This window comes from Pipistrellus kuhlii, unplaced genomic scaffold (assembly GCF_014108245.1).
Source record: "Pipistrellus kuhlii isolate mPipKuh1 unplaced genomic scaffold, mPipKuh1.p scaffold_m20_p_5, whole genome shotgun sequence".
Classification (NCBI taxonomy): Eukaryota; Metazoa; Chordata; class Mammalia; order Chiroptera; family Vespertilionidae; genus Pipistrellus; species Pipistrellus kuhlii.
The window spans coordinates 1,027,780-1,043,842 of record NW_023425551.1 but is presented as its reverse complement, the minus strand read 5'-3'; the positions used below and the strand labels follow the sequence as shown (position 1 = coordinate 1,043,842).

Below are 16,063 nucleotides of genomic sequence, written 5' to 3'. Positions count from 1 at the left end.
AAAGGTATACACATATTTCAGTTAAACAAATAATAATAAATAGCTACATTACCATATCCAGGCAAAACAATAACAACAACAGAACTTTAATAGCAAGTATCCCAGAAGCCCACAGTGGGCACCTTCCTGATCGGGACTCTCTCATGTCCACAGCTAATTATCATTCTGACCTCATTATAATAGCCTGTTTTTCTTCATAGTCTACCATCTGCATATGGGACCTTAAACAACAGTTTTGCTGCCTGTGAACTTCACAAGAATGGGATGACACTGTATTCTTTGTTCAGTCCTCTGTGAGCTTCATCCATGTCGCTGCATGTGTCTAGTTCATGCATTTACACTCATCATTAATCATCACTGTATGAATACACCACAAGTAATTTTCCCGTTCTACCCAGATGGGCATTAGGGACTTGGTAGTTTGGGTCTATTACAAACACCATTGCACATCACACCCAGGTGCACTGTACACACATTAGTTCCTATAGGGTACATATCTAGAAGCAGAATTACAGACTTGCTGACAGCATACTATGATTCCACTTTACTATATAATGCCAAACTGTTGTTTAAAAGATTAGTCAGTTTGTACTCAATCACCAACATAGGAAAGTTTCTCCTCTCCTAAGTTATACCTAAGGTCAGTTTTGTGTTTGTTTTTTTTAATATATTTTGATTTTTTACAGAGAGAAAAGGGAGAGAGATAGAGAGCTAGAAACATTAATGAGAGAGAAACATTGACCAGCTGCCTCTTGCACACCCCCCACCGGGGATGTGCCCACAACCAACGTACATGCCCTTGACCGGAATCGAACCTGGGACCTTTCAGTCCGCAGACCAACGCTCTACCACTGAGCCAAACCGGTTTCGGCCCTAAGGTCAGTTTTTAAATGTCACCTGTATGTTGTTTGTTGTGTATCCCCAAATGAATCAACCCGCACCCCAATCAGACTGATTCGCATACTCCCTTGATCCAGATACCTAGGCTGCCTGCAGTGTAACATTACTAACCTAAGCATCTCCTGAACTTCCCAACCCAAAGCAAAAGCAGGTGAACAGAAAGGCCAGGCACTGGATGGCACCAGAGGAAGAGAGACAAGGCTGAAAAGAGCCCTTTTCTCTCTTGGGGACCTATCTGAGCAGCCAAAAAGATTCAATGTATTCAGTATTTTATCATGCTTCCCCTGAAAGACAAAATTTTTTACTAAAAATTATGCGATTAGTTTCCATTCTATTCCTGAATATAACTATGATATAAACAAACTACTTTACAAAAGAGTACTCACTTATCTTTTGCCTAGAATAAGTCAGAGGAAAAAATCATCTATGTTTTGCCTGACCTTACAGTGTCATGGAGAAATGTATATATTTGGATAAAATGGCAATTATATCTCTATCATTTTAGTAGGTCTAGTAATAATTAATGTCGTTTTCTAATACTTTTTTAAATCGAATTTATTTAAACAATACAACAAAATTTAATCAACAATATAGTTGCCGTTGTTTTCTACTACTTGTGCCCAGCGCTCAGGAAGCATTTTAATCCCTCTGTTGTAAAATTCTTGTGATTTTGATGCAAAAAATTCGGTCAATGCATTTTTGAGGCATTCTTCATTATTAAATTTTTTTCCAAGAAGAAAGTTTTGCAAAGAACGAAACAAATGGTAATCGGAAGGGGCAATATCAGGAGAATATGAAGGTTGCGGGAGAACTTCCCATTCCAACTGGCGCAGTTTTTCAGCAGTGATTCTTGCAGTATGCGGTCGTGCGTTATCGTGGTGAAGAATTACGCCCTTCCGATTAATCAGCGCGGGTTCTTTTTCTCTTAAAGCTTGGGCTAACCTTTCCAATTGGGCACTATACACTGCACTTGTAATGGTTTGGTTAGATGGTAAAAGTTCATAATGAAGAATTCCTTTCAAATTCCACCAAACACACAACATCACTTTTTTCGCATGCAAGTCAGGTTTTGGCGTGGGCTGTGGAGCCTCCTTTTTGTCCAACCATTGAGGCCGCCTTTTCAAATTAACATACAGCACCCATTCTTCATCTCCGGTAACAATTTGCTCTAAAAACGGCAAACGGTTTTGACGAGAGAGGAGCGAACTGCAAATTGTGACTCTCTGATTACGGTTGTTGTCGGTCAACTCATGAGGAACCCATTTTCCAAACTTTTGGACTTTGCCAAGTGCACGCAATTGATTGGAAATTGTTTTCTGTGAACAATTTAAAGTTGTCGCAAGCTCTTGTTGGGTAATTTGAGGATTTTGCACCAAAAGAGCTTGAAGAGCTTCTTGATCAAAATTGGACACACGGCCTCGACCACTCTTGTCATCTAACGAAAAATTTCCCTCGCGAAATTTCTCAAACCAACACTGGCATTTTCTGGCGCTAACTGCATCTTGACCAAGAGCACTGCAGATGTTTTTTGCAGCCTCACTTGCTTTTCTTCCTAACTGGAACTCGTAAAGCATGCAGTGCCGAATATGCTCTTCATCCGCCATCTTCTTAGCCCTAGTTTTGCAACAAAAACCAAACCAAACACAAACTTTTTCAAGCAAAACTTGTTAATTGCACTTCACACATTCTGTAGATACCACGTGTTTGAAGGTTATGTCAATATAAGACAACGCCAAGCAAGATTTTAAATGAATGTTTAAAAACGACATTAATTATTACTAAACCCGATAGCATCGAGTTGATTTTGTATTTATAGACTATTATTAACAAAAATACTAGAGCAGTATGAGACATACATTTAACATATGTCACCCCCGAGAAAAAAGAAAAGAGAATGGAAATACAATTTTCAGAAAGAGAGTCTCTCCGTCATTAAGTGCTTCTAAAAAAGCACAGGAAAGGAGATGTCAATCAATTGCTTTTCTAAGTCAGCCTCAATTTCCTTTCATAAGAGTTTTACGCTGATTCATAGGATTTTCCAAACTAATTTTGACTATAGCTGACTTTCACCTTCTTTCCCCACGTTAGACCCCGAAACCAGATGTGGCTGGAGGTGTGTGACAGCTGCTGGTGAGTCCCCGCTCTGCAGGGCAGCACTCTCCTCGGAGTGACAGTGCTGGTGGGCAGGTCCCCTGGCACACTTGGACCGGAGAAACCAGCACTCAGAAGGTAAAGTACCTGGAGCGACCTGACGCTGCTGTGGTGGAACCAGTGATTAGCCAGTGATGAGTCCACTAATTCCAAGATCTATACCTTTCACTCCCCCATGCAGTCTGGAAAACACTTTCATTGGGATTTCAAATAACAGTATAATGAAGCCAATTAGTATCTCACTGTTGACTTACCCTAAAATGAGTGATCCAGTAAACTTGATTATGTTTCCTTCAAAGGAAAAAAAAGTCAGTGTGATTAATTTCATTTAAAAAATGACAGGAAATAGGCATATTCAGATAATAAGTGACTGATATTTCTCCATTAATATAATAAATTGCTATCAACACCAGGCTTACTATCCTGATATACACTGGGTGCAAAAATACCACCTCATTTCATATTCACTGTCTTCCCCTTCCGTCCCCACCCCATCAGCAAGGCCCTGGTCCCCGCTGGCTGCTGCTTCCAGGCCCAGTGCCCCCATCGAACCCCATGTCCTGGGAGCTAGCTTCCCCGCTGACTCCTGTTAGCTCCCATCCCATTAAATAAGGGAGCGGGGATACCATGTTTCCCCGAAAATAAAACATCCTCCGAAATTAAGACCTACTTACAGGTTTCCTTCTGAGTGAAATATAAGGCATCCCCCAAAAATAAGGCCCCCCTAGGCTAAACATGAGAGATTTGGTCCACTGATTCTGAAAGAAATGGAGTCACAAGAAATTCACAGGAAATTCAGGAATTAGATTGTTATGATGCTCCAGAAGATGATTGGCATGATTGTCATTGAATAAATGAGTAAATTCTTGATACTGTAGGATTCACAGTTTGTCTGGTTTGTGTTGACAACTACCATACTACCGTACCGTATACAGGTAATAAATTTCCTTTATGTTCATTTAACAATAAATGTGTACCATATTCTTCTTCATGGAAAAATAAGACATCCCCTGAAAATAAGACCTAGCACATCTTTGGGAGCAAAAATTAATATAGGACACTGTCTTATTTTCGGGGAAACAGGGTAGTTCTTCCTTTCACTGCCAACACTGCATTGAGGGACTATGGTTGTCTACTGGGATACGTAAAGCACATCTTCGATGCTCACTTCTAATACATGTGCTTTGCAGTTTAAACAATAACTAGCTGCGGAAGGAGAATGCAGTAATACATAAGTTAAATTCAAAAGGATTAGTATGAATCTAACAGGAAACACGTGAGAGGGACAAGAGTCCCAAGAAAAGAAGTGTGCGTAGCTCTAGGCCTACCAATTGGGGGTGGACCATTAGCCTAGAGAAGATAAACAGGGCTCAGATTTATCCTGGGTTCAACAAGCTTTTGTGAACTATCCTGGCAACCTACCACCTGGCAACAGGCCACTGCTCCTATGAGGAAACATTACTGTTCGAACTACTCACTGATATCTTTCCAGGACGTGCTGCTCTTTGGAGGAGGAGTTGAAGTTCCCATTCTTCTACAACAGACGACACAATAAGCAGCCAGGGACATTCTGTGTACTTGGAACAATTATTATAAATTTAGTTTAGTGTCTAATTAAAAACACTTCTTTTAATCTTAAGAACATGTCACATCACAGTGCATTAGGCATAGGGTTAGATTTTTCAAGAGCAGGAAAAAACTTTTTTTTTTAATTTATTTTATTTTATTGATTTTTTACAGAGAAGAAGAGATACAGATAGTTAGAAACATCGACGAGAGAGAAACATCGATCAGCTGCCTCCTGCACACCCCCCACCGGGGATGTGCCCGCAACCAAAGTACATGCCCTTGACAGGAATCGAACCCAGGATCCTTTGGTCCGCCGCAGGCTGACGCTCTATCCACTGAGCCAAACCGGCTTTGGCGGGAAAAAATTTTTAATTAAAAAATATATATTTCTCCCTTAAAAACTTAAAGCTGGCTTATTAGAATATTTTACTAGTACTTTGGTTATTTTTCAAACTCTGTCCAATTGTGAATTATGATTAATAAGAAACTGGAAAACACAGGTTATTAATCAGAACGTCAATATAGGAATTTGCCCTGGCCGAGTGGCTCACTTTGTGGGATGTCATCCCATGCATCCAAAATCGTGGGTTCGATTCTCAGTCAGCGCACACACCTAGGCCACTGGTTAGATCCCCACGTTGCAGAGTGCTCAGGAGGCAACCAACTGCTATTTCTCTCTCTCCCTTCCTCCCTCTCAAAATTTTTTTAAATCAATAATAATGTCAATAAAGAAATTTAAAATTGTAATGTCTTTTAAAACTATGTATGCATATAAGTAGATATTATTTACCTTTGATGGCTGAAGGCCCTACAGAAATGAAAGCAACTCGAAATGAAAGGTCTACTTAGGACCCAGGAAGTATTTAGCTTTTCTCCAGCTCCTTCAGGATGGCTCCCAACACTTTTTAAAATCTTAGACGCTTGCTCACTGTTGGCTCCCTGTCAATGGAGAATTGTTGCTCTACCGCTTCACCGACTGAGTACAGATGATCTAAATATGATGCAATGGTTTCTACAACTCAGCATCTAGAATCGTATCAGATTCTCTTTGAAGGAGACATTTTTCTTCTTTCTCTTGGATTAATGTAGAAAATGGTCCTTTGGTTCAATATATAAACAATCCCTAGCAGTTTTATAGAGATTACTGGGGAATTATTTGATGTACGTGTAAGAAATATGTTAGACAGCACAAAATAAAAGCTTTAAATTTTTTCTTGTGATTCCAGTACATCAACTGATGACTAAGCAAACGAGTTTAGGCAACAGGTAAACTTGTAGGTGACTGTTTTAAAGGTCTATATTCTAGATCTCAATCCCTTACTTCCATAGGGACCTGGATTCATTATCTATCCTCCTCAATATTCACACACTCCTCCCCCTGACTACTGGATTTCCAATGTTCTCTGAAGTATAGGGTGTCCCAAAAAATGTATACACACACTTTGAATAATCATAAAGGCAGTGTTTATTAAAATACATTTCATTTTAAAAATGGAGCTATGAGCTGTTAAAGTGTATATACATTTTTTTGGGACACCCTGCATATATTTACCAGCAGTTCTGCCAATTTCCTTCCTTACTATTACTTCCTACATCTGTTACTTTTTTCTGGGTTCAAATCATCTGTGATAAAGACATATCCTCTGACAGTTCTTTCATGAAGGCCTGTGTATAGTCAGCACCCTCAGTCTTAGCACATCTGAAAATGCTGTTTTCACCTTCTTTCTTAAAACAGCTGACTCAGAACTCTAGATGAACAGCAGGTTTCCTTCAGCACATTAATGATACTTTCACTGATGTTTCATCTGGTATTTCTCATCGTTCATGGGAAATCTATTGTAAATCTGTTTCTTTGTAAGCAAAGTAATAGTAATGAGATTAGCCCTAGCTGGTTTGGCTCAGTGGATAGAGCATCAGCCTGCAGACCAAAGGGTCCTGTGTTCGATTTGAATCAGATGCATGTACCTTGGTTGCAGGCACCTCCCTGGCCCAGGGCCTGGTCAGGCTTGAGCAGGAGGCAACCAATCCATGTGTTTCTCTCACATCAATGTTTCTCTCCGTCTTTCCCTCTCAATTCCTCTCCCTAAAAATCAATGGGAAAATATCCTCGGGTGTGGATTAACAACACCACCAATGAGGGAGAGGGAGAGAGAGAGTAGGGAGGGGGGGAAAAGGAGAGAGGGAGGAGGAGGGAGGAGAGGGGGGATGGGGAGGGAGAGAGAGAGGGTAAATGGGAAGGGGAGGGGGAGGGGTGTTACATGACCCTCCTCTTGGGAACTAGAAATAATAAACTTCTTTCAAAGCAACCGTCTCTGTGTCTGTCATCCTACCATACATGATTAATACAAAATCCTGGAAACATTTTAAAACACAGCTAGACAAATGATTATGGGCTAGTTGATTAATTTCTCTGCGTCTCACTTTCCTCATCTATAAAATGGCAGTAATCACAGGATTGTTTTGAAGGATTTTATCAATGTCACATGAGTTAACACGAGTAAAGCACACAGAAGAGTGCCTGTTGTGAGCACTCAATAAATGTTGCTTGTCATTATCATGATTACTATATCCCATCTGGCAATTTAAAGACCTTTTCTTTGCTTCTGACGTTCTTAAACTTCTCTACTTTACGTTTGGATATGGGTTTGCTTGTATGTATCAGGATTTGATATGCTCCTTCAGTGGTAGAATTTGTATCTTTCTTAAATGCTACGATGTTTGTAATAACTATCACTTAGAACCCCATTCTGTCTTTCCCTCTGGTACTTCCAATAGATGTATGTTAGTCTTTCTACTCTACCCTCCTATTCTAATCTCAAACTTCTGTATTTTTTTTCCTTTTTCTGTCTCTCCAGCACGCACTACAGATTGTCTCCCTAAATCAATCTTCCAACTGACCAATCACTTAGTGGGCTGTATTTAGCCTCACATGCAATCTATCCAGAGTATTTCAATAACTTTTTCTTATTTCTGATCATCTCACTTTCACACTTGCTTGCTATTTATTCCACACTATTCAGTTTTTGTCTTGAAGTATACAGATTATAACAAAATGGCCACAAGTTATTCCTTTCCTATTTCCCTGTTCGTTGGTAGTGCCCACCTCCTCCCTCCAATACTGATGCTGGGCTGGCCTCACAACTGACTTTGTCCGTCAGACAATAGACACATCATGCAAGCTGAGACTAGGGAAGCACTGGCACACCGAGGCTTCTGTCTCCGCTGCTCTTGGGAACCCTGTGGCCACCGCCATGTTGAATACCCAGTTTAGTCTGCTGGAGGGCATGAGCAATGCTGCCCAATATCCCCACCAGCCCAGCCACCAGGACTACCTGACAGCCAGTACCAATTGGTGGGCATGTGAGGCCATCCCAGACTAACTAGCCTATAGCTGACCCTACAAACCCCATATTCAACCCACAGGCTTGTTTAAGCTACTAGGGTTTGGTATTGTTTATAAATGCAGCAAAAAACCAACTGGTGTGCATGGTTTCTAAATCTTCCTTATACTTTAACCATACTTAAAGTCTGCTGAACCACTCTTTCTAATAGACAGGCTGGCTATCCTTCATGGATTGCTTTTATACTTTGTAATCTTTGAGAGTTCATCTTCAGTGGAAGTAATTCCTGTGGGAGTCCTATGTACTCTGGGCTATAGCACAGTTTTAAATTTTCTTGGCCAAAGTAAAACAGAGATCACAAATGTATAAATGTTCAACTTGCGTGTCCCAGCATTATGAAGACAATGTACACTCCAACCCCATAACCCTAAGTGATGTAGAGCTCCAATAGCCACTCTTTCTTCCTCCTGTGGTTTGGGCCCCTGACTTTTCTATCCTAACGATGGCATCTAGGCCTCAGTTGCATTTCAGCTCCAGGTCCAGAAAGCAGCAAAACCAGACCAGTGACCCCATGGCTGACCTCAGGACCAGCTTCACTGACCAATGACCCCATGCCCTGGTGTTGATCAATCAATCAATCAAGAGAGATCTAGACCCTGAAAGCACGCACCTGGGAAGCTGCTGAGTATTCTCCTGAGATCTCCCTCTAGGACCTCCCCAACATCTCCACCCTGAGAACCCTAAGGTCAGAGGACCCAGCACACTCTGGAGCAAGCCTGCACCTTTCTTCCTCTCCCTCCTCCATCGCCCCCCTCACCCCACCCCATGCATTTTCATTACCTTCTCACACCCAAGCTCCAAGGGCCTTTCCTTACCTGTATAACCTGTTTCCTAAGCCCATTTCTAGAAATTATGTCTTCTAGCTCTGTGGTTTTGTAAGTAAATGTTCTCTTATAGTTTGGGTCTTGGCTCTGAAATCTTTCCTAGCCAGAACTCAAGTACCAAGGTTGCTGAATCCAGGTCCGGTCTGACCCCACCTGGCGCCATTCCCATAGCCCCGTGGTTGGCAAACTGCGGCTCTCAAGCCACATGCGGCTCTTTGGCCTCTTGAGTGTGGCTCTTCCACAAAATACCACAGCCTGGGCGAGTCTATTTTGAAGAAGTGGTATTAGAAGAAGTTTAAAAAAGGTGGCTCTCAAAAGAAATGTCAATCATTGTATTACTGTTATTTGGATCTGTTGACTAATGAGTTTGCTGACCACTGCCATAGCCTACAACATATTTGGTGCCAAGACCCAATTTGTCTTACTGTGACTTGGATTGTTTCATCACTGGTAAGCCTGTTTATTGTCCTTGCCACCTGGCCTTGAAGGACATGACTAACTGTTCTCTTCCCTCCCTGCCGATTGCCACACTGTATGGGCACAGGACAAGCATTTAAAAGTCGCTGGAAAACTCTTGTGACAGGATTTATTGATCATGGACCATGGAAGTTGGCACTAGGCCAGTGTTCGGCAAACTCATTAGTCAACAGAGCCAAATACCAACAGTACAATGATTGAAATTTCTTCTGAGAGCCAAATTTTTTAAACTGAAACTATATATTGATAGGTAGGTACATTGTTATTAACTTAATTAAGGTACTCCTAAGCTGGCCTTTGCTAAAGTCAAGGGATCAAAGAGCTGCATGTGTCTTGAGAACCACAGTTTGCCAGCCACTGCACTAGGCAATCCACCAACTGCAGGTCAAGGCCCTTCCCCTCGCTGTTCCCAATCCGGTTACTAGTGCCAATGGAGAGGGAGAGAACATTGCCCTTCGACTGGAAGGATGTTCTTCCCTTTCACTCCTTCCTTTGTGTCTGGAGTTAAATTCAGGCTTTTTTGAAATCCTCAAGATGGAGCGAAGGGTTGAGGATTCAGAGACTCTAGGCTAGGGGTGTCAAACTCAATCAGAGAAGGGGCCAAAATCTAAAATCCAGCCTAAATCGCAGGCCGAATGGTTTACTGAACAGTCATAAACTGTCATTGTGATGGAAACGCAGCGGAGTGCAGTGATGACAGCGCGGTGCGGGCCACATTGCAAGGCCTGGCGGGACGGATTTGGCCCTCGGGCCTTGTGTTTGACACATGTGCTCTAGGCTATCGATCAGAAGTGAGGTAACTAAAAGTCAGGGAAGAAATGAATGGCTCCTTTATAGCTTTGGCTTTCGACTGGAATTGCTTTCTGAGGATCTAAACAAAACCTTTTGCTGGATAAATCAGAGCCTAAACTCATTCTCTTTCAAAACTGAGGGACACCCAGCAGTTTCTAATCTTCGCTTTCCCTCAGGGCCTGAGGTGCGCTTGGTCTGTCAGGCCTCCCAGCTGACTGACATAGGTCATGAGGGATCTTCTTTGATCCCTGTCAGGTTCCCTGACTTTTTGTTTGTTTATTGATTTCAGAGAGGAAGGGAGAGGAAGAGAGATAGAAACATCAATCATGAGAGAGTATCATTGATTGGCTGCCTCCTGCATGACCCCCACTGGGGGGGGGGGTCTATTGCGATTCAATAGACTATAATACACAGTTGTGAATATTAGACTCTAATTTAATTAGCTGTCTTCAAAGTTTTATTTTTCACCTATAAATTGAACTGGATCCTGAATTTATTTTTCTTAAACATTTGGCTACCACCCTCCAAACTAATGTTTCATTTTTCGCCCATCCTTTGACTTGGGATTTCTAAAGACTAACACTTTTCCCTTCCACGAGGACCCTCTGTCCTAATTCTGTCACCCAGCGCTGTTCCACCACCTACAACAGTGCGGCTTGAGGGAGACACGTAAGAACTCACAGGTCGTTAATGTGCATCAGGATGGCACCTGGAGCACAGGGTGGAGGGAGGATCAACGTGATGGACTGCTGAGATGGCCAAAGAGAAGAACGCATGCAAGGACCAAAAAAGAAAAAAAAGAAGAAGAAAAAAAAAGAAAAGAAAGAAACTTGGGAAGAACTCTATTTAGAGGCAGATTAAAGAGGGCGCAGCTGCCCACAACAGGAATGGAAGCCAACGGGAAGGAACAGATTTGAGGAATAGGAAAAGGGAAATAAGTGGGGGCTGGGTGTGTAAATCCTAGAAACACACGAAGTGAGGAAGCAGCATGAATGAGCTCATTAGGTACAATGCAACCTCAGGAACAGAAAGCATGACCCTGTACCTCCGCTGGTAAAAGCACAGACAGACAGACGGACAGCGCTGTTAGAACACAGACCAGAATTTGGGGAAGGGGTGACTTTGGAGCCTTCCGGGGTCTCTGGGGTTAACATGACCGTTACTGGGTTCAGAGACCTATCAGCCTTCAACCTATTGGCCCTCGGGGTCAGCGCTGGAGTCCGGGTCTGGAAGGCCCGATCTGTCCTCCCGACCAGCATTCCGTCACTGCCCCCCAGCACCCCCGGCCCCTCCGGGTCTTGGGGGAGAACCAGAGGACGGCGCCGCCGGGAACGAGGGCGTTTAGGGCTTCAGGGGCGGCCCTCGCGCCCGGCAGAGGGTCAGCGGGTCAGGCGAGGCCCGCCAGGCCACGCGGGGGCGCCCCGCCGCGCCACAGCCGCCCGCCGCCCCCGGCCCCGCTCTCCGCTCTGCCCGCCGCACGGACGCCCTCGCCGCCCCCGCAAGCCCGCTCCCCTTCCCACCTGCCGGCCCCGGCGGGGCCCGCCCGCAGCAGCTCTCCGGGCCGGGTCAGCGGCCGCCGCCTTCCTCCCGGCCGCCAGCCCGCGCCTCCACCTGGAGGCGGGCGGCACGTGACCCCGCCCCCGCGCTCCTCGCCCCGCCCCCGGCCCCGCCTCCCGCCCTCCGGGGCGTCGCCGACGCAATGACGCAATGCGTGGCGTGCTCTGTAGGCGACGCCGGAGAGCTGCTGGGTCTGTGGGCGGCGGTGCGTGGCGTCTGCTCCCAGGACGAGAGGGGAAAGTGAGGTGCGGGAAGATGTGGGGGTCCCGGGGGAAGAGAGGAGCGGTGAAGGCGCCCCGAAGCCTGTCCTCCAGCTGCGGGGGTGCAGGGCGGCGTCCCGCACCCCCTCGGGCCCCATCTAACGGGCCGCGCGGCTGGCCCGCAGGGACTGAACCGTGGCTTTCCCCCGGGAGGCATGGCCGGGGACCAGGGCGGGAGTTGAAGGGTTAGGACCGCGTGCACGGCTGGGTTTTTCCCCTTTAGTTTAGATCCTTAGGAATGTCATTTATTTTGTAAATGAACACAAGTCTGAAGACCTTGTACCCTTTGAGGAGAGGACGGGGAGCTACTGCTTACTCGCCTCAAAGGCTCTGGCTCAGCTGTAAAACGAGGTGATTGGACTCAATATATAATTCTCAAGGCCTCTTTCGGAGCTGCCATCCTGTGGTTTCTGCCTCCCAGAATCTTTTTTATTTTTTAAATCATACTCCTGGTGGGAAGAGAAATCTTTCAACTAATGTTTTATTACTTAAAAATATATTTTTTATTGATTTCAGAGAGGCAGGGAGAGGGAGAGAGAGACAAACATGAGTGATGAGAGAGAATTATTGATTGGCTGCCTCCTACACGCTCCCTACTGGCGTTGGAGCCGGGACCCTTGTCAAACCCGGGACCTTTCAGTCCGCAGACCCGCGCTCTATGCACTGAGTCAAATCAACTAGGGCTCAACTAATGTTTTTAAAATGGGTTTGGACACACTGGTGTAGGTAAGCCGCTTGCTTTCATTAGGATTGACTGGTAAAATTTGTTTGCCAGTAAGGTTTATACATTAATATTCCAGTAGACTTGTAATTTTATTGAAAGGTCAGAATATCTGTATGTTTTCTTAATGTTAGCTCTCTGTCTTCACAGACTTAAATGTTTATTCATATTCTGCCCCATTTCAGAGGTAAATTTCCAAAGTGTATTAATGTTGATGCTTTTGAATTGTATGTCACCGTCTTCCTTTTATTCGCATTTTTAAGGGCATCTGCTGCTTCTGACTGAGGAAAAGATGGTCAACGTCTTGAAAGGAGTGCTTATAGAATGGTTAGTAGCTTTGATACTTAATGAGCATTTTAAATTTCTTTTTTGTTTTAAGATCTGAATGGATCAAGTTTTTCACCTTGCTCGACTTCAGTTTTCTTATTTAGATAAAAAATGGAACAGATTTTGTTGCTAAGTTTCTTCCTGGTGCCAGATTTCCATGTTTCTGTTGAACTGATCTGTTTGGCATTATTTCCACCAGTTTTGGTGGGAGGCAGCATACTTGTGGGTCTACCACGTGACCAGCAACAGGCCAGGGGTCCCAGAGCGGCATGGCCAGCGATCTGAAAGGCCAGGGAGTCTAAGCTGAATGACCGGCAATATGCTAGGGGAGGAAGGGCTATCCTGGGAGTGACCATCCTTGCTCTGCTCCTGTCTGTCTAACTGCCTGCCACAGAATTTCAGGGTCTGCAAAGTCTTCACCTCACAAGCTATGGTCTTCCAAACATGCAGGGGGAAAGCTAAGCGAGCCAGCTGAAGGTTGCTTAACCTAGTCATACACTTCAAAGGAGGAAGGAGAAACCTAAATGGGCAGAGGCCCTCATGCCCAGCACCTGTCAGCCCCGCAAAGCCAGCTTACGGGGCTTAGTTATCATGCAGCTGGAGACCTGAACTGCTCAGTCTCCACTTGTTTGCTTGCCCCACCAGTAATTCTGTCTCATCTGGGAATCTCGCTCTGTGAACACTTCCATTGTCTGGAAATACTGTTACCTGTATCTCTATGCCCCTAATATGAGTCATAATATAGATAATGGTACTGTTTACATGATATTTCAGACTTACAGGCTTCAGTATTTTAAGGAAGGGGGAAATACTTGAGTACCAACTGCAGATCAAATACTATCCTTGGCATTTTTCTCCTATAATTTCCGTAACAATTCTCTTATGTAGGTTTTCTTTGAGGCTTTGGGAGATTCAGTACATTTTAAGGTCACACAATTGAATCCAGATCTGACTGTACTGTGCACCCTGCTTTATAAAGTGACGATTTAACTGGCTTTGTAAATTAATGTGTCACTGGAAAGGTAGTGAAAGGCTATTGGCTTTTTAAATGTAATGGTTGTGGACAAGTAAGGAAATTCATTTTTAAAGTCAGTCAAGGAGGCTGTGATTCTAGGCCCTATTAACTACAAAGCCTTGAACATTACTTCTTCAAAACATTATTGGCCTCTTTCTCTTAAACTTATACTAACAGCTCTAAAATGAAGCTACATCTATAAATCATTACCACTTAAGGCAGCATGGGAGTGAGAGTTTAGGATTTTTAACTTAACCTAAAAATTCTACATGCTCAAAATTCTAACCACTCAGGTTCTGGTGTAAATTGACAGTAAGGTTTCTCACCAGTATGAGTTTCCCTCCACAGTGACCCTGCCATGAAGCAGTTCCTGCTGTACTTGGACGAGTCAAATGCCCTAGGGAAGAAGTTCATCATTCAAGACATTGATGACACCCATGTCTTCGTCATAGCAGAGTTTGTCAGTGTCCTCCAGGAGCGAGTAGGTGAACTAATGGACCAAAATGCTTTTTCTCTTACCCAGAAGTGAAAATATTAGATATTAAAAGTAACAGATGCAAGAGACTCTTCACTTAGTATCTTGTGTGACAGGCTAGACTTAGAGCCTTGCTAAGAAGCATGCTGTGGGAAAGACTCAGGGGTCATTTGTTCAGAAAAAAGCCCCTGAGCTGATGTTCTGTTCTTTTGTGTGCATAGTTTCCTTTTTTTACTATGTGTACCCTAGAATTAAAAAAAAAAAAAAAAACCCACAAAACTTTAACAGTTGGCAATAATTTGACTTTATATTATTTTTCATCACAATTTAATACATTAGGAATATAATGGAATATGACTTTTAATCATCAGTCTAGCCTAGATGCTTATTTTTCTTGTTCCTGTTACTAATTGTGAGTTTTTGTAGTTTCAGTGTGGTTAGTTCTGTTCCACCTAGAAACTTCAGATAAATTTTTAATCAAAGTATGACATACATACAGAAAATGCACAAGTCATAACTGTACAAACCTCAGAATTTCCACAAACTGAACACACTTACATAGCCAACACCCAGATCGAGAAAGAAACAACCACCACCAGCCCAAGAGCCCTTCCATAGAAACACCCACGGGCCAGCACTGTGCTGACTTTGAACAGCATAGTTTTGCTTATTTGTTAACTTTTTACCGATGGAATCATGCAGCATGTATTCCTGTCCGGCATCTATTACTCAGCATTGTGTCTGTGAATAATCCGCACTGTCGAGTGACGTTATCCAGTTGACCTGGAACAATGGGTTTGAACTGTGCAAGTCCATTTATACGTGGATCTTTTTCAATAATTAATGTAAATGTATTCTCCATGTGATTTTTCTTTTTTCTTTATTGTAAGAAGATAGTACATAATACATATAACTTGCAAAATATGTTTTAATCAACTCTTTATGTTATTGGTAAGGCTTCCACCCAAAGGAGGCTATTAATGAAGTTTTGGAAAAGTCAAAAGTTATACATGGATTTTTGACTGCACAGACGTCGGTGTCCTATCCACTCTGTTCACTCCCTGTATTCAAGGGCCAACTGTAGTTTTTTCATTCTCATAGCTTTATAGTAGGTATTCCATTGTTTGCCTCAACCACATTCAAGATATTTTGGTTAATAAATAAATCAGTCCTAAAAATTTAATCAACTATTCATTCATTAAACCTCAATTTGATAAGCATACATCAGAAAATTTCATCATCATTCAAATGTTCATACTAATTTTTCTCTAGTGGCAGGATGTATACAACTTTATTGTATTTGAGAAAAGAAATAGAAGTACAGAATCTAATTGCAAATATGCTGGCATTAGTTACATTATTCTGTTATTCAGTTCCTTCAGTCCATCACTTACTCAAAAACTAATTAAGTACCTCCATGTCCTACCTGTAAAGGATACACTTTTAAAAAGATGGATGAGCCTAAACCGGTTTGGCTCAGTGATAGAGCGTCGGCCTGCAGACTGGAAAGTCCCAGGTTCAATTCCAGTCAAGGGCATGTACATTGGTTGCAGGCACATCCCCGGTAGGGAGTGTGCAGGAGGCAGCTGGTCGA

At 43.2% G+C, this 16,063-nt stretch overlaps 2 protein-coding genes across 12 annotated transcripts in view; one reads left to right on the top strand and one right to left on the bottom strand.

The window, feature by feature from the left end:
- SERAC1 (serine active site containing 1) overlaps window positions 1-11,762 on the bottom strand; it is a 36,334-nt gene extending 24,572 nt beyond the window's left edge. Inside the window, exons 1-4 of one of the 8 annotated variants that reach the window (XR_004983618.2) lie at window positions 11,635-11,748; window positions 6,325-6,453; window positions 4,530-4,626; window positions 3,306-3,342 (exon numbers count right to left, since the gene is read on the bottom strand). Coding sequence is in view for 6 of the 8 variants with exons in the window: in XM_045572843.1 (XP_045428799.1) it covers window positions 3,306-3,342; window positions 4,530-4,620 (128 nt within the window). In the remaining 2 variants the exon portion in view is untranslated. Of the gene's footprint in view, window positions 1-3,305; window positions 3,343-4,529; window positions 4,629-6,324; window positions 6,454-11,634 lie in introns of those variants that run through there. The other 7 variants (XM_045572843.1, XM_045572842.1, XM_036413468.2 and 4 more) reach the window with 7 other exon arrangements.
- A 48-nt stretch (window positions 11,763-11,810) lies between these two features.
- Window positions 11,811-15,335, top strand: GTF2H5 (general transcription factor IIH subunit 5). Of its 4 annotated transcripts, none has more exons than XM_045572848.1 (3): window positions 11,811-11,916; window positions 12,916-12,979; window positions 14,343-15,335. In XM_045572848.1, the coding sequence occupies exons 2-3, from the start codon at window positions 12,945-12,947 to the stop codon at window positions 14,521-14,523; spliced, it is 216 nt and encodes a 71-aa protein (XP_045428804.1). In that variant the 5' UTR covers window positions 11,811-11,916; window positions 12,916-12,944; the 3' UTR covers window positions 14,524-15,335. The 4 variants fall into 4 exon arrangements, with proteins under 4 accessions (XP_045428804.1, XP_036269363.1, XP_045428803.1 ...); XM_036413470.2 differs by having other exon boundaries at window positions 11,822-11,874; window positions 12,904-12,979; XM_045572847.1 differs by having other exon boundaries at window positions 11,827-11,876.
- Window positions 15,336-16,063: the final 728 nt, after the last annotated feature.